Below are 19,653 nucleotides of genomic sequence, written 5' to 3'. Positions count from 1 at the left end.
ATGTTATCCTCATGTCATCCTCAGCAGTAGGATATTGATTGATCAAAACCGACTAAATTGTTGTGTACAAACTATCTTTATTAAGTGGTATTCAACGTATTACATTTATACATAAACTGTCATTTGAAAGATTGAAATGTCATCCCTTTAAAACACACCGTTTCAGCATAATATTGACATATTTAAAATCTGTCTGAATTATTCAATATACTGATTATCATTTGAGATATTGTTTACAAATGGTTTATCGAATTTAAAAATGTATAAAATATCGAAATTTATTTCTATAATTCTGGAATAACGGATTATTTTTTGGGGTTATACCGTAATTAATAAACTAACTTTATAAAGCATTATTTAAAACATTACTTATACAATAAGAAATACATGCACTATATATATACATTTATCGGGGTGTTTTCTGAGTGCTAACATCGTTACCAACAACAGGCAGGTGTTGTTTAATGAAACAATGGAAAGTCAATTATATACTATTTCCTAAAAGCTACATTTCACCTGTGAATACCTGTTATTTACCTGTGTTTCATGCAACACTCTTCCTTATATCACTTTTGCTATATTAACTCCATATTAACTGTGTGCTAAATAGAGCATGTGCCACCCCCTTGGATCCGCCTCTGGGTCTATTTATCACATTAGATAAAGCATAAGTGCATCTAAATACGAGAATTTTGCCGGAATTTGACTTGGCTAGCGTCTTCATGATGCAGCCACTCGCGAAATACATGCGCAAATAGGTATGCAAACTAATGTGTTCCTTTGCCGGGATTCCGGAAAACGATGATGTCCTGCCAAAGAAAATGGGAAAAATGACGTCAACCACATGATGCTTTTATGTTTGATACTGTGTTAACTATTTTATGACGGTCTTGTGCAATATTTCACAACGAAAAATCCTCATTATGCAATAACATTTATGATAAAAAAAAATCAAATACAATGTTTAGTTGATTCAGACATATATTGTGCTATGGAGTTTATACACTCTTGTCACAATAACCTCGGGTGGCAATCGACCTGACGTCATAACACTGTGACGAAACAATAGAAACCTCATATTGCACTAAACGTGAAGTTAAGCGATAAAAAAGATCTTGATATATTTTTATTGTTATAAGATTAATGAATCCTGTCCTGAAATTCTCGTTTAAGCTCGGTAGAGCTTTGCTGAAACGAAAACCTGTTCCACTAATAATGGAATGAAAATAGAAAGAACTTCACTAATGAGATATACCTTTTCGAGATCGCTACAAATGAGTTTGAGTATCTCCATTGAAGCCTTCATTTACAGCTGGGGTACGATTACTTCTCTCGTCCACGTTCTTGATTATTTTGTTACCACGCATTTTTTCTGCATCTTCAATGGAATCCGGAAGCTTTCTCCCAAGTGTCTCCGGTAAAATCAATGTTAAAAATCCACCAATCACACTCAACGCACCAAATGCTATGATTGGAACCGATTTATGCGTGTAGTCACCCTGAATATCAACAAACGTAACATTAAACATAGCTTATCCAACATGTGTTGGGATAAATCATTAAAATCAAATAAACATAAGCAACATATATCATACCTGATAAAACCATTGTTATTTGTACATAATGCTTTAAATATACTTTCATAGCACCTGATAACTTTTTGCTTAACTTTGATTAACATTCATTAAACATAGTTAATACGGTACGTGAAAAACGGACATGCATAAAATCTGATAAAGATTTACAAAACAACCTGATAAATGTTTACATAAAACCTGATGAATATTGAACTAAAACCTGAGAAATATTTAAATAAAGCCTGATCAGTATTTACATAAAACATGATAAATATTTACATAAAACATGATAAATATTAACCTAAAACCTGGTAAATATTTACATAAAGCCTGACAAATATTTACATAAAACCTGATAAATATTTATATAAAGCCTGATAAATATTTATACACCTTCTAATAGCTATTTTCATGTACATAAAACCTTATAAAGATTAATATAAAACAAAACAAATATTTATAGAACCTCTGATAACTTTTTACATAATTTCTGATAAAGATTAAAATAACGCATGAAATATATTTACAGAACATTTGTTAGCTCTCTACATAAAACTTGATAAAGATTTGTATAAAGACTGATACATATTTACACAACCTCTGAAAGTTTTTTCTTGTAAATAAAACCTGAAGATTAATATAACACAAAATAAATATTTATAGAACCTGTGATATTTTTTTTTATATAATCTCTGATAAAGATTTACATAACGCTTGATAAATATTTACAGCACATTTGTTAGCTGTCTACATGAAACCTGATAAAGATTTTTCAGAACCTCTGATAACTATTCACATAAAACCTGATAAAGATTTGCATAACACCTGGTTGTTCAAGTTATTTACTTTAAGTCGATTGACTTATCAGTTATAACATGTATACAAAACAATACAGAGACAACATACAATATGACACACACACACACACTGTGGAGAGTGAACACTAACCAGCAATCGACTCAGATATCCTTTTGTTTGCTTGTATTAAAAATTTGCCAAGATTTCTAATGTCGGATACATTCTCACAAGTAGTTGAATTAAGTTATACATGCTTGTATGTCTTACATAATATTTCTTAATGAGTTGGTAAATATTTATAAAACCTCTGATAACTTTTTTCATAAATTCTGATAAAGATTTACATAACGCCTCACTTAATCCCTGATAAGATACAAGTACAAGAAGTATTACTTTATTAATAGCAATAGCATATATCAATATATGACGTCAATATACTAGTTATTTAAGGTTGGGTGGAACAATAATCACAATAAATACATTAAATTAAAAATAGCATAACATGAAAGGGACTTGACTTCTGATAAATACAACGCCTGATAAATACTTACATAGCCTCTATTCAAGACTATAAAAACATGATAAAGGTTAAATGAATTTACAGAACGCCTGAGAGAGACTTATATAACCCTTTGTTGTTTAATTACTTTTGACGAAGATTTAACACCGTAAAATGAAAATGGTGTTGAATTCTTTCCTGAGACGAGTTCAAAGTTAACATTTTCAGTTGCATTGAGTTTTTAAAAACCTTGTTTAAATTCTAATCAAACGTTGTTTTCTGCCTTCTTACACTAATACCCGAGTAATGTATGAGCAGCACACATACCAGCAGGAGAATTTGCGGAGCAAGTAGGCCTCCTACTCTTGTCAGGAAATAACAGCCACCCATTCCGATACTCCTGTATAAACATTTATAAGTATAAGGCGATTATGTTCATCCTACTATGCTTTTCCGACATAGTTAACCTATGAAAACAAGAGTTGAAACTCATATGGCAGTTTGATTTGGTCTTCATTGTGATATCACACTGGGAATCAATTCTGTGACGTCAATTATCTTGTGAGATATTATCTCAAAATAAACAGTAATAATCAAATTAATGAAAACATAATTAGTTAGATTTTCTTAAACAGCACAGAAACTTAGCTATATATCAAACATAAGTGAAAAACATGTATTACCAGATCGTATAACCAAGCATTCAAAAAGGTCATTCTGTGATCAAGTTTTACAACAAAGAATTTGTTAGGTTGTTCCAACACGTACCTGATGACAGTAGGGTACAACTCAGATGTATACACTAAAATAACGCTGAATACGCCGCCCATACCAAATCGACCAATGATTGCGAAACTGGTAGATGCTTTAGAGATGTCGTCACCTTAAAAATAAAACAATATATTAATAATATGTAAAAAGTAGAATAAATAATTCCTTTTCTCGCATAAGAAGTTTTAGGACATGAATATTAATAAAATTAATGTTCATGGTTTCGTAAGCATGACTCTTTGGCTTGTGCCTAAAAAGAAGGATACACCAATGAGTTAACAATAAATTTTTCAAAGGAACTAAATCGCAGCCAAGATTCAGTTCAATAACAATTTATACCTAAATTAAACGTCAACGTAAAAAAGCGACCAATTAACATGAAGTCAAATTTAGAATGGATGCGTTAATAGAGCAATATCATATTGTTTCTCCCGTTTACCTGTTCCAGCAAACGGTATCACACCAGCCAGAATACAGCAAGATCCGGCAAGTAGGAAGTAGAAAGTCAGGGGCTTACGTCGGCCGAATCTAAAGGGTAAAATGTCAACATGCTCCTTTTCAATTAAAATTAGAAGGTTATTCATTCAACATTCTCGAATAAATGCTTAACTCTTCCAAGTACATGTCAGTGTGTTTAAAGTAACATGATTGTATTATGTTGATTACAAAACATAAAATTTCCAACGAGTATTCTAGAATAAACTCAACCTGTTATTGAGATGTCTAGACTGTCATTGTATGATCTATATAAAACTTCTCAACCAATGATCCTTTTAGTCTGTTCGCCTAATGAGCTCACACACCGTTTGATAATGTATATCACACTAATATAGGCGACCATTTCCACTGATGCGCCGATGAAGAAGTTTAGATACTTGTTCCCTGCAAGGCTGGTGATTTGGAATGTGAGGCCGTAATATCCAATAGACGTAGCGAACCTGTTAACGAAATAGATCTATAAATTCAGGTAAAACATAATAAAAATCAGAACCCAGACGTGATACGAAGAAAACATCCCTGGGGACTTTAAGACAAAACATTATGATCTACTAAACAGGTGAAAATGGAAGTTCAATAAAGAGAAATAATATCCTGAACCAAATTTAGTTATAATTACCACATTTCCTGTGAAATATCATAAAGGAATTACAAAGGAGCGACGCTCGACATCAAAGCCGGTCAATTTGCCGTGCATTTCTTTTGATGTACATCAAAGGATCAAACTTGTCAACGTGTATCGTCCACAAGGCGGTGCGTACAGAGCTTTCGATTTCATAATGACATATTCATGGGGTGCAGAGAGCGTAAGTAAGAGTAACCCTTGGTTTTATTTTTGGGAAATATGTTTTGTTCTTCATTCTCTGCTTAATAGTTTGTATTTTTTCTCATGTAACTGTTTTACCATTTGTAGTACCTATGCTTTACTTTCAGTTATATATCTTTTCTGTACGACTCCATGGAACTAACAATATATCAGGTAAGCTAACTTCAATAGGCATAGTATCTTTGATAGAACCATTTATTTAATGTAAGATGCAAATATTTTTGACGAAAAAATGTACAGGGTACTTTACAGTTATCTTATTATGTATACAGTAATATGTGAGACTCTCCACAAGGAACAGGAATTTTTGTAATCTCAGATATTTTACAATCCGAATTTTAGAACAAATATTAAGTAACAATACAATGATCAGATATCCAGTTTCCCATCTGCCAAAAACAACTTCAATACAAATATTGGCAAGGTATTGAAATCACATAATACTGCTGGACGTCCACCACCAGAGCCATTATTTTTTGACTTGAATGGAATATCGTAATTAATCTGATGACAACTCCATTTGTTTTTGATTATATATAAAGATGTTTCATTTAATGGTCTTTTGATAATGGAGTATGTAAAAAAAGTATAAACAAGCATGGAAAAGTCAAACACCAACCAAAGATAAAACAACAGGAATGTCCTATTTCTGATTATTGATGACGTCATAAGGTCAAGGGCCGTGAACCGTTTTCTGTTTTTATCGTCCAAGGGGACTCCCTCCTTCCGGATAGCATTCATAATATCTCCTGGGTACGGTAATTTGTTGAACTTGGCGATTCTTCTCACCACACCCTCCGCGTCATCGAACCGCCCTTTCATGACCAACCATCGTGGAGATTCGGGAGTCCAGCTGAAAACATAAAAATCTTTTAGTGTCGATTGTCTATCATAAATTAACGGATTCTTATAAATTTCATTTCATGCTTTCCTTGTTATTTTGGATATAATATTAGAAATTTGAAAAGCTAGTTCAAACATGTTGTAGCCAAAATCGCACACAGGTTTGTGGGCAAATTCCCCTTTTGCTGTATTTCTAGATATTTCTGGAACACTTTAAACATGGACTGATGAGTTCTTAAAGGATTAATTTGACAAAAGGTGAAGTTTATTTCTACTTTGTGTATCATTCTACATCGACGTACTAAATATTTACATGGTGGCTTTCTTTACTTTTACTTCTAATGATTATTTTTATCAAGACAAATCGCTCTCAGTAAACTATATTGTGAGATATGGAGTCACACGTTACTAGGATGTTAATTTCGCAATCTTTTTTCTTGATTAAATCGAAGCTGCAAAACGAAGTGAAAACATTGTTATTAATCTGCAAACTTTATTCAACTGACACAACGTAACTATCCAGGTCATTCTTAACATTGCAAAAAATCACATGATTGACTTGGATAACTCCAAAGTATTGTACAGAGAAAGTAATCTTTTCAAGCGGCAGATAATGGAAGCCATCTGAATACGCCTCAGTTCTTAATCGAGATGAGGGGGCTTATAGACTCTCCCACATCTATGACCAAGCATTAAACAAAGCGAAACTGAATCGTACATGCCGTACTAGTAGTCATCGAAACGTCACATAGAAACACTTATTGGTTGTGTTACAAGAATCTTTCCATAAAAAGTAACTGTACAGGGATGAAAAAAGGTATAAAATAAAGTAAAGATTGAATTTCGAAGTTAGAAGTAATCATACAATCACTGTAATATGTCTTTAGTAGAAATCTGATAAAACCCATTACAATCTACAAAAAGATGTTCATATTAAAAGGTCTTTAATCCATCTCTTTGATAAAAAGATGTACTGTTGTATCCAGTTTAATTTTGTTGCGCAGTTTTTGAGATTCCGACCGAATTACTTAATCGATCTGATATCACTTTATTCTACAATTCAAGGTAAACAAATAGCTTTTTATTTTATCAAGAAATGGTACAAGTCCGTATAATACAATAACAGACGAAAAAGGCACTTCGTTCTCTTACCCTGGACTTATAGAATCCATCCCTGATGTGAGTTGTGCATAAGGTTATTAAACACCGAGGGATAAAATATTGAGCAGGAGACCCGAGGCTTTGCCGAGGGTCTTTTGCTCAATATTTTATCCCGAGGGTTTGAATAACCTTATCCTTACCTCACATCAGGGATGGATTCTATTTCTTGCTTATTACCTAAAACCCGTAAAAACAGCTGCTTTTCTAGTAAAGTTTTAAATTATCCGCACATTTCTCATTTGCATATGGAGCCCAGATGGCAATTGCTTGTGACGTCAATGACCCCGAATGAGCCCAAAACGTCATAAAATGACGTCACGAACAATAGCGTAACCCCGAAAGGTCACCATAAGTCCCCCGCCAATCTGCGCGTGTAAGCGATCTAGACCCATGGGTCGGATAGAATTTTCCAGCACCGCCGGAAATGCGGATATCTCGGTCTAGTATGCAAATAAAAAAATAATCATTCACCCCCTTGTGGGTAAGATGGGGGAATCTCAACTATCGGGGAAAGATTCTTAAGTTACCACACATAAGAATCTTCTCCCTCTGGTTGAGATTCCCCTATCTCACCCTCAATGGGGTGAAGGGGGTGAGATATTTCATTATTCTCCCACACTTCACAGGTACATTCCCTTTTTTGGTAGGGAAAAGATAAACCTGCCTTGATCTACCTCGATCAAGACAGCTGGCACGCGCTATTACGTCACAGAAAACGCACTTCTTTCAACATGACCTGTGATCCTGTGCACTTTTAGCAAAACCGATTACATCACTTTTACACACATGTATTGAACAATTACAGAACAGTCAACAATTAACTCTTCTCTCAATGACCAATCGCTCCAATGAAACCGTACAATCGGACTTAGGACGACACACTGGGTTTAGTGCACCTACCTCACATCGGCCGATGTCAAACGAACAGTCAACAAAACTACAGCGCACAACAGCATGTCCTTGTGCGAACTTGAAAGCGTTCGTAAATCCAAAGATGTGAAATCCCGAGTATATTCCAAGACGCAACAATCACTGGAGGAACATTTAACATTACTATTAACATTAACACAACGATGTCAGCCCCCAAAACGAAACGACCGAGGGTGTTGTATTCTGACTCCGAGTGAATTTTTCGAAGCGTGAAGTCAACGAGTGCAAATAGTTCTGAGTGTTTTCGTTAAAGACACTATATCGATTAATCTTATAACAAAAAATGTCAATATACAATATAACGTTGCTAATACTACTAATGTATTAAATATCTTAATTTAATTATGACTCCTATTTTTTTATTTACGTTACGTTACGTTTACACACATTTGCAGCACAGCGGCTATGTGTGTATTCATGCGCCATTGATGATACGGTATGAAAATATGGAAGAAAAATAATCAATTATTCCTGTGTGATGTAGACAGAGATATCTTAATCCTCGGGATGAGATATTTTTTTAGGTTTAGCACTCGGCAAAGCCTCTTACTTAACCTAAACAAATATATCACCCTCTGGTTGAGATATCTCTGTCTACATCACACAGGAGTGATAGATTCTATTAGTCGTGGTGAACTTGCAAGTCGTTTTATATACACAAATATTTCATATCAGAGTATCTTGAATTTCTATGAAGCGACTCGCTGAATTGAGTTAAAAAGTTTTACTTTGTTTGGACGTGCAACTATTTGTTTTAAAATATGCGCTTCCTTAATTCATATTCTTGGTGATTAATTTTTGAAATTATAATATATTTATTTTTTTATAATTTTTACACAATTTGAAAAAAGAGAAAAAAAACTAAGATACATTGAAAAGACTGTGATATGCTTTCATGGTGTTTTATGGAATAAACATGCATTAATCATTTCCCCCCTCTGTATAGCTTATATAATTCTCATTATTGACGCTAGAATATGACACAATTAAATGAAGTGTTTTGTAAATGGTTTCTATAATACCAAGCCTATGAGGTGCCGATTGATATCAGACCAATACAACAACAAAATCAAATAACTCCGTCTTTTACCATATATGGAACACAAGCAGGATAGCAGGAAGGGAAATGGCCAGCTGGATGTATCGCCACGTTTGGATGAAGTAGGCTATGCCTGCCAGGATCAGTACTCCTGCTCCCCAGTAACACTCGAACACTGCACCGGCGATTCCACGATACTCCCGAACCGCCATCTCCATCACTAGGGCAACCGTAGACGTCTGCAGTCCCTGAATTATAGGATACGGCTATCTATAAGATTTTTTGTTTTGTTATATCGAATTTGTGCTTCTAAATTGCAGTCATATTCATCTACAGGTGAGGTTTCCAATCTTCACTTAAAATATTTGGTCATCACTTTGACCTGATTTCGCTAGGTTTCCGTTTCCGAATTGTTTCGGGTTTGACCTAGATTTACACGACGGCTGTCTTTATGAAGCAAAAGAAGCTTACCCTCTCTAAGAAGTAGTAGTAAGTAATCCCTGTTGGTAATGTTGTAAGTAAAGATAGAGACTGGCGCTGATGTAAATATTGATTTAGATTTTCATGAGTAAATTTCTTCCCAAGGTTCAAACAATTCAAAACAGAAACATTATAAGCAATATGCCTGTTTTGTAGAAACCGTGTTTAACTGATATCTATGCAGGCGATTCATATGCCGGATGTACAGTAATACAGAGAAAAGAATAATCAAAGGCAGGGTCAACGCCTATGGAGATTTAACATTAGCGTCGGCCCCCGCTAGGAATGGTATGGGTATAGGAAGCTTAAATCAGGAAGAGTTAGTTTCAGAATTCATTTATGATAAATGGGACCTCAATGAATGACACCTGTGTGGGTGTTAAAGGTGCGGTAATACAATTCCTCCTAGAGCATTTAAATGACACAATTACAATAAACGTATATCATCAGCGTGCGCAACATATTCCAACTGTTATTTTGATACCGAATATTACACTATTTCAACAAAGAATTGTTCTTTTTATTGAAGATATAAGCAGAAACGTATTTGAAATTTCATTACTAATGAGAAAATTTCCATTTTTGATACGTTAATGTACATACTTCTGAAACGATTCTGTTTTTCATACTTGCATTACAATTGGCTTCCAATAATATCTTTCAACATTAGGAATTTCAAAACAAAATTACAACCGGTAAATTTGTCGTATAACACTTTTGATTCAAAAAAAGGAAAACATAGCTTTCTTTCCACTTTTCCTTTAACTTGTGTTTTTTCATGACCAAATGTCCTTGGATCTTGGTATTTGGCAAGTAGGTTGTTTATGTGACTGGATTTAAGTTTTATAAACGTAAATGACCTTGACCTTCGTTCAAGGTCACAACAATCAAATTTATTAAAACAAATCTTTTGTATGGGGAGCAGTCAAGGATATCTTTTCTTGCTTTATTTGTTTAGATTTAACGATATAAAATAATGTAATACAGTATTCCTGCATACTTTGTTTAATGAATGGGTAATAGGCAAAAACAAATTAACAAGAACTGTAAGCCAAAGGCTAATACCTCCGCCTCTATATAAACTAGAACTGTAAGCTGAAGGCAAACTAAGGAAAGGCATTGAAAAGCAATCCATAGTCTCCCACCAGTAAGTATTTAAGTATATAGGTCACGAAAATACATCCTGTTCTCCCTACCTATGCCAAAACATACTTGCATACCAAATCGTGTTAGCCCAGATGAACCAGTTTTGCTAAAATCGTTCACGTAGTTGAGAAAAAGTCAAGACTAAGATTTTTAACAAAGGACCATAACTCATTAAAAAGGGTCAAAATGAAAAAAAATACCCTGATGCACGACATCAGAGGGTATTTACCGTATCGTTCATCGAAATCGGCCCAGTAGTTTATGAGGCAGACAAAGATGTTTTCAACAAAGTGCCATAACTTCCTTTAAAAAGGTCGGAATGAAAACATACCACTTGAACACACAATGTCATGGGACAGTTACCAAATCTGTAAACTTCCGTTGAAATTGGTCCCATAGTTTTGCGAGGTTGTATGGACAAGTATTTCTCAACAAAGGGTCATAACTCCGTAAAAAAGGGTCAGATTACACAAATTAATAATACCAAGATGCACAACCTCAGATGGTAATTATCATATCTAAAAACTTTCGTTGCAATTAACCCCTTAGATTTGGAGGATATGTCCGGACAAGTTTTTTTTAACAAAGGGCAATAACTTTGTAAAAAAAATGTCAGAATAAAAAAAATAATACCTTGATGCACAATTTCAGGTGGTAATTATTATATGTGGAAACTTTTGTTGAATTTGGTCCATTTCTTTAAAAGGAGTTGGCCAGACAAACTTTTTATACGGACCGACGGACGGACAGACAAGTTGAGTCCAGTATAACCCCCTCCCCTAACTTCGTTTCGTGGGGGTATTATAAAGTGTATAATAGTTTTACAATTCAGAATATTTTATTGTTTTGATATAATTGCATAGCTTTGTCTATAGCACAATCTCAACCTTAGTAGTTCTCAAGAGGAAAGATTATTTCGGCAGAATACATATTCATGAGTTATTACTGCTGCACATAATTTTAAAATATGCGTAATACAATAAAGTGTTTTCATATGATACAGAAACAGACAAAGTATCGGTATCAAATCTCCATGATAATGTGAAATTGGGCAGTGACCATGTTTGGCATGCTACAAAAGTGCTTTTCCGGTTTTGATATTACAAAAAGAAATGATTCTGTAGATAGAATATATATATATAGACAGTTTTTAAAGATTTTCAAAATATTGACTACCATCGTAACTATATATAGACAAGATGACAATTTAGGTTATATTTTTAATTTTGTGAAAATTTGTATGTTTTTCTAATTAAATACCAACATGCCAAATTTAGTATCAAAATAACAGTAACTTTATACACTATCATAATTCATTTTCAAAATAACATTTGCCTGTGATATTTATCTTTCATTTTGTTAGGATACCCCCGTCACGCAACCTGGTGTTATACAAGGAGGTCCCCTACGGTTATCAGTAGTAATTAATCATTGAAGCAGTTATTGATCATTTTTTTGTTTGTATCTACATATGGTAAAAGAATAAAAGAAATCGGAGCTGGGGCCAAATGTTGACCCCACCTTTGTATAGCGTGTAAATACAGAATTATACTCGGCCCAAACAAATGTACAAACTATACACCCTGCAGATTCGCTTCTGGTAGATAAAACGGCACTGCTATGGATTAGTAATGGTTTATCTCAAAATTTAAAGTCTGCATATTTTGTCTGATGATAAAATCGCCCTACACAGAACAATTGGCGTATATCACTGATGTTAGCTAGAATAAACGCTTTCACATTTCCTTCACTGGCAAATATGAAAAAAATGGAAGCATATGGTATTATTTTCATTTAAAGCAAACGTATCAACTTTACCTGAATAAATACTCCTTGAAAGAATCTCAAAACAACAAATTCGGTGAAGGTTTCAACGAAGTATATACCAATTCCTATGGCAACAGGAGTATACAAGCAAAGCAACATGGTCCACTTCCGTCCAAAGAAGTCAGCGATATGCCCAAACAGCACACCTCCTGTCATTACCCCGAGGAAGTATATAGTGGTAGCCAGCTTACCAAGGTAGCCATTTTCACATACTAGATCCCACTGTAAACATATCAATTGTTAGAAATGTTAACATTTCCACCAATATATGAGGATCAATGGAAGTTATGAAGTTTAAACGTTGGGTAATTTTATCTGATTGGTTTTCTGTATATCCTGTATATATGTTTCAAAGAATCATTTAACTGTTGTAAGGAGGGCTTTGAACAGATATGCAATTACAACTTGCCAGATTAAGCATACCAATCATTAAAGAGACAAAACTGAAGACATTTGTTCACACCTGTGTGACGATGGTGGTCTCGCGATCCGTATATAGTGAATAGTTCCAGCGCCCGTTTGGGTCAGACTCGCAAGTGATTGTCGTGTTTTGACCATCTCCCAGGATGTAGGACGTTACACACTTTCCATACGTCACACCCAGAATGGTGGTATTTCCAGCCTCTATGGAACTGTCTTGACACTGGTGTTTAGGCGCGGAGCCGTAGAACGCCATACACACGTGGTTAAAAACCACGGACAAGTAGTTTAGGGCAAGCAGGAGGAAGGTGATTACTTGGAACTTCCCGGGGTGTCCTAGTCTTGGCAGTAATTCATCTAGTGGCACTGTCTTCGGCGTCATTCCATCTTCGTCAGCTTTCATCTCAGACATGTCGAGAAAGGAATCTAAAAATTGTTCAGAGCAGATATGATTGTTGAAATTACACCTAAGTCAATATCAAAGACATTTAACATGTTCAGACATTCAAAGAATAACAGCAGTCACAAGCGAAATCTATGTGAATGGTTGTTTTGGGATTTGCGACCTCGCACTATAATCTGTATTATGTAAAAAAAAATAAAAAAATAAAGAAATACTTTCCGTACAATACAATTCTTTAACATACATTGCATACATCAAATCACAGTAACTATATATTTATCATACTTTTGATTGTATATTATTTTACTTATACTCTGTACAGTTAATCAGTAAATCAGCTTCACAAAAATCATTGTAAATCTTTCGACAAATCAATCTAACATACATTTTACATACTGAAAAACACCTCACATTTACATACTGAAAAACTGTGTGTGTTTGTCTGTCTGTATAATACAAGTATTATTGCTATTAATGTATATTCATTAAACTTAGTAATAATTGGTAGATTGACTCGGCATTTATGTAATCGCAATCAAGATAACATTGCCGCGGAGTTACCTCCCGTCTCTGTCAGTATGTTGTTTGTGTATCGTATACAGACATGTATATGTTACTTTTTGTGTTCTGTATGCATGTCATGAGAGATCACTCTCCAAATATGTATGTAATATTATGTATTATATTTATGTATGCCTATGGGTCGTAAGGCCCCCGGAATAAACTTGAATTGAATTGAATTGGAATAAAAAAAATATTTAAAAAAAATTGAAAAACACTATTAAGCACCTCACCTTTACATACTGAAAGACACCTCACCTTTACATACTGAAAACACCCAACCCTTACATACTGAAAGACACCTCACCTTTTCATACTGAAAGACACCTCACTTCTGCATACTGAAAGACACCTCACCAAAAATGATAAGATCATATATTTATTTAGGTAACATATATGTATATATCCCATAAAAGCTTTATATTTGATCACTCCGAGCTCATGGTTTATTTTTTTGCTTAAATGCAATTTAAAGTACGGAATGTATAGAACATCGATTTACTGTAGCGAATATATTTAGAAGTGGTTTATTGTACAGAATTTGTGTACTTATCAAAGGGAATGTAAGCTAAGTGATTTACCGTACATAAATATTTTAGAGTGTTTTAATGTACAAGTGGTATATAAAAGTGATTAAAAGTAAAACGTCAATGTAAAAGTGATTCGCCGTTAATAATCTATGTAAAATTATTTTATGTACATACATGTAATATATACAAACATTATTTCGGAACGGATTTAATTATAATTAACCTTACAAAAAATATCTGAAAGTTGATTAACCGTACAGAATGTATGTAAAAGTAACTGATCATGATTCGACAGCATAAATGAAAAAGCTGATTTTCCTTCCAAAGAAAAAAATATATATAAAAAAAGTACAAAATGTATATCATGTGATATAGAGTAGGGCATCTATGTAATCAACGTTAATAATTAGTGTTAAAGGGATGTATATAAAATCCTATACATTGTCAAAAAATGATTCGCTGTATCTAATGTAGGTTAAAGCAGAGACCTAAAGTAAAGGTCCCGTTAATTTAGGTCTATGGTTAAAGTGATAACGGTGAACACAATGCTTGTAAACGTGTTTAATCACTCAGGATGTTTGTATGTTATCGTTTTTCCATGCGGAATTGATATAAAGTAGTTTACAGATAGGAATATGGCATTCAATCTGAATGGTTAACTCCATATGTTTACATATTTATGCTGATAGAAAATTATTTTTATTTTAATTCGTTTGAGAAGAAACATCTCGCTTTTAAATTTCAAAATTCATGCTGATAACCCAATTATATGTGATTGCGGTGGCACAAAACAAGTAGACTTTGCTGGTAGGGGATCCCCAACCCTAAGAAAACAAACTTTGTGTCACTGCAATCCACGTGCTGACGACATCTGTACCGTATTATTATTATTTTTTTTTTTTAAATATAAATAGTTGGAAAGTCACGTTACATATTTTAAGTTGGGCTAACTATTTAAACCTGAACATATATATATGTGTGTTTTTTAGATTATATAGTCATTACGGAATTACTATAGGTACTGACAATAAAGTTAATATGTTGTCATTCATTCCATCCTGCAAAAATCTTTCCCCGTGATCAATATAACATGGACCCCATTGGAAATAAGCTTTCGAACTTTCATGGGCTATCCTCAGGTTTATAGATCAATGTTTGTGTTGTATTAATTGTATAAATATGATTACCTATATCTTAAAATCAGTTATGAATTTTAGTTTCATATATAATATAATATTTTAAGATAATACAATATTTTATTTCTGACGATAATTTAATGCATGTAGGTTCATTAATATTTGAGCGTCTGGAGAGCTAGTAGGAAGGGGATGCCCCAATCACCTGCTCCTTGGACTGCCCCAAAAACCTGTGATATTCTGTTTATTTTTTTTAGTAATATATATGTATGTTGTACTGTAATATGTATGTCAACTGTCATGTTACATGTGATGTCTATGATCTATTTCCTGAAATAAACATTATTATTATAATTTTAGATGTAACACGACATTTGATTGGTCAATCAGAATAACTTGCGATTTGCATATGAAGCCCGGATGGCGATTGTTTATGACGTCAAACATCCCGACTGACCCTGACAGGTCATGATGTGGATCATTCATGATAGTCTCGTTCAACCAGACGCTTGAGCACTTGTAATTCAAGAGTCTGGTCAAACACAGGACTTTAAAATTACCATCACCAGAGGGCAGTGTTTTTACTTTCGTTTCCGGACGTTATGTCAACGCCATTAAACATTTCAATGAATAATGAAATTAATGAAAAAAACTTACCCATACATGCATTCCTGAAGTACCCGTGTATTCACTATTATCGAGAACAATGTAAGAAAATGTGTCAAATCTCCAGAATAATGCCATATATTTCCACTGAATAAATCATAACTAAGCACAAAGCCAACAAGGCTGACTGAAGTTGGAAAAAAGCATGCAAAGCAAGTGAGATTTTACCTGTACACCATTCAAAAAACCTTCAAGTTCTCACTCAGGTAATCTGGCTTGACTTGTATCAATAGCCTTGTTAGCTTCATGGTTTATTGTAAAATATCCAATGAAAATACATGAAATCATTCTTTTTGAAGTATTTTCTTACATTTTTTTTCGTTAATACTGAAAACATGGATACTTCAGGAATGCATATACAGATGATTTTTTCTTGAATTAAAATATTCAATGTAATTTTGGGCTACTAAAATTCTGACTTCAAAAGTTGAAACGGGTGTGTCAACCTTTGACCAATGAAATCATTTACCAGAATCCTGGTAAGCCTCGTTATGATGTCACAAAACGAAAGCACTGGGTTTGACCATACTCTCTGTTCGGCGTAGCTTGCGCAGGCAATATTCATGACGGCACGAACAATAGTGTGACCCGAAAGGTCAATATTATTCCGCCTCACTTTGAATATTCCTGACGTCACCAATCCACGGCAGAGTGATCGTCATTTCCATTGGGATAGTCCTACTGTATTTTTGGTTTGCGGTTGTATTGTGATTATGTGAATATCGCAAATATACGTTTTACTAAAACTGTCCGCTCTGCATCGCCAGGAAGACTCAATTTGCGACAGTATAACTATATAAATTTCAAAATACAGGAGGTTAATCTTTGTAAATATGTGCATTCATTAAGTCAGAACAGGCGTTAAATGAATCGTCCAAAGTAAATATAATGTCCTTAAATTCGGTTGCAGAAATGTCTAAATAAGTAAAAAAATAAATATTGCACACATTTGTTCTCCAAGATTAGCTTGGGAATATATAGAACTAGTCGCTTGTCAAATCAGCATCATCAGCCTTAGGCCTGATGCTCGTTATTTGTGACAGGGTGAACAGGATTTCGAGGACAGGTTACCTAGAAAATCTTATACCTTTCCAAACTTCATGGAAATTTCTATTTGACTCCCGAGTTTGCTTAATGTTAAGTGTAAACTGAAAGCCTTGTCTATGATTCATTTGATTTGCATTTACCATATTTAAATGAAATACTAAATATAACAAGTCTGATGCAATGAAAGTGTTTTGAAAAAGTACATGGCAGCTAGCAGCTATCGTATTGGGAAATATTTCATCTATTTGGCTTATCTATGTAATACAAATTTGTCTAATGATCTAAACTATGACCTAGTGACAGAGAGGATTTTTTTTAGCGTTTGGTGTCTTTTGAACCCCGCCAAGTTGAGAATGCAGGCGCACGATCGGTCCACGGCGTCAGGGGCAACTTGTGTCGGCCACTTTAAATAAATGTTTTTGTTCATCTCGGGCAATAAATCTTGATAACACTGTCGCTTATCCGCATACCACTAGCATATATATGAGTCCCAAACTACGTATATAGGTACATATGTCAAAAGGAGACAGAGGGACAAAAAAGCAGAGAATGAGAATTTGTTACAGCTATATTTGGACCTAAACTAAAGAGTTATTTTACATGTTTTAGGGGGTTAAATCAACTTTCGGTAACAATGACACTCCCAATGATCATATAGCGGAGAAGTTAACCTCCCTACACCGCTATATGATCATTGCCATTGGGGTGTCAATTTTACCAAAAGTCGATCTAAACCTCTAAAACATGTAAAATTACTCTGAACACCTTGATTTAGGTCCATATTTCGCTGTTACAAATTCGCAGGTCCCTGTGGTTTAGATAATAAACGGAATAAAGGTTTTAGTATTGATTTTTGTTATCTGTACTTTTGTTTAACTTGGATACACACAAGTAATATGTCGGTACAAACAGACAACCGACCACCTACAGAATGCAAATCAGTAAAAAGAAATATATATATATAAAAAACAATTCCAAACTGTAAATGTTCAAAGAATTATTTTGAATATGACAAAACAGTAAACTTATTTTACAGGCTGTGTATGAAAGTAAAATAAGAAAGAAGACGTATCAAAGGTAAACACACAAGGTCAAAGGTCGATAATATTTACAAATACAAGAACTAGAACAACGAAATAAAAGTTAGTCGAGGACTAAACCAGTGGATCGTTTATCTGCATTGCATATGGCAGCTGCAATATTATATATTAGAAAATGTACAAAATGAAAGACAATAATAAGACTTTTAAACGACTCTGAACAGTTATTAAATCCTCCCCTTAAACATTACTCATTGAAACAACAATAAGATTATAATTATGGTTAACATACCTGTATCTATAAATGCTGACGCTTTAGTCCGGTAGATGTACGACGTCTATGTTTAAGAAATGCTGTTCAATGCAAGACATAAACTAAATGCTGGGAGCATGGATACCAAGAATGTTTCCTTTTTAAAATTGTAGGGGAGTACGATAGCTGTTAACGGCCAGATAACGTTATAATAGTTTGTAGTAGGACAGTTTTAAATACCTTTAACTCTTTTGTACACTTTAATTAGGGGAAAAGTAAAAAACAACATAATATCACAAGATGGATAAAGTTCAGACAAAAACAAAATATGACTCAATGATTAGCGTAAATCATTCACACAATGCCACTTAGGGTCAGAGTTAATATTTACACTACAACTCACTGGATCAGAGTTTTCACTCAGACTATGACTCAATGGATCAGAGTTAAACATTCACGCTATGGGGCATTGGATCAGAGTTAAACATTCACGATATGGGGCATTAGATCAGGGTTAAACATTCACGATATGGGGCATTAGATCAGAGTTAAACATTCACGATATGGGGCATTAGATCAGGGTTAAACATTCACGCTATGACTCAATGGATCAGAAATAAACATTCACGCTATGGTTCACTGGATCAGGGTTAAGCATTCATGCTGTGGGGCATTATATCAGAGTTAAACATTCACGCAATGGAGTATTGAATCAGAGTTAAACATTCATGTTAAAGGTCATTTGGTCAGGGTTAAACATTGATGACATGGGGCATTGGATCGGAGTTAAACATTCATGCTTTAGGACATTGGATCAGAGATAATCATTCACGCTACGACGCATTATATCAGAGTAAAATATTAATGCTATAGGGCATTGGATCGGAGTAAATCATTCATGCTATGGGGCATTGGATCAGGGTTAAACATTCACGATATGGGGCATTAGATCAGGGTTAAACATTCACGATATGGGGCATTAGACCAGGGTTAAACATTCACGCTATGGGGCATTGGATCGGAGTTAAACATCCATGCTATATGGCATTGGATCATAGCTAAAAAAATCATGCTCTGTGCAATGGATCAGGGTTAAACATTCACGATATGGGCATAAGATCAGAGTAAAATATTGATGTTATGGGGCATTGGATCAGAGTTAAACATTCATTCCATTGGGCATTTGGTCAGGGTTAAACATT

The 19,653-nt window shown here is 34.2% G+C and overlaps 1 protein-coding gene across 1 annotated transcript; it reads right to left on the bottom strand.

Annotated features, from left to right (window-relative positions):
- Positions 1-106: 106 nt before the first annotated feature.
- Positions 107-18,611, bottom strand: LOC110467034 (solute carrier family 22 member 3-like). The gene is made up of 11 exons (XM_021523900.1): positions 18,491-18,611; positions 12,859-13,241; positions 12,387-12,617; positions 8,994-9,190; positions 5,589-5,822; positions 4,449-4,583; positions 4,085-4,173; positions 3,643-3,757; positions 3,202-3,274; positions 1,256-1,499; positions 107-809 (listed from the first exon to the last, which is right to left on the bottom strand). Exons 2-10 carry the CDS (start codon positions 13,225-13,227, stop codon positions 1,269-1,271), a joined length of 1,674 nt encoding a protein of 557 aa, XP_021379575.1. The 5' UTR covers positions 13,228-13,241; positions 18,491-18,611; the 3' UTR covers positions 107-809; positions 1,256-1,268.
- Positions 18,612-19,653: the final 1,042 nt, after the last annotated feature.

The sequence above is a fragment of the Mizuhopecten yessoensis genome, unplaced genomic scaffold (genome assembly GCF_002113885.1).
Source record: "Mizuhopecten yessoensis strain PY_sf001 unplaced genomic scaffold, ASM211388v2 scaffold11155, whole genome shotgun sequence".
Lineage (NCBI taxonomy): Eukaryota > Metazoa > Mollusca > Bivalvia > Pectinida > Pectinidae > Mizuhopecten > Mizuhopecten yessoensis.
This window is presented reverse-complemented; position numbering and strand designations above follow the sequence as displayed.

Excerpts from the sequence above, each read along its gene's own strand:
- LOC110467034 (XM_021523900.1), bottom strand. The coding sequence starts at position 13,227 with ATGTCTGAGATGAAAGCTGACGAAGATGGAATGACGCCGAAGACAGTG. Across the intron at positions 4,584-5,588 it reads TTCCTGTTGTTTTATCTTTG|GTTCGCTACGTCTATTGGAT; the intron begins GTTGGTGTTTGA and ends TTTCGTTAACAG. Across the intron at positions 3,275-3,642 it reads TTGTACCCTACTGTCATCAG|GAGTATCGGAATGGGTGGCT; the intron begins GTACGTGTTGGA and ends ATGTTTATACAG.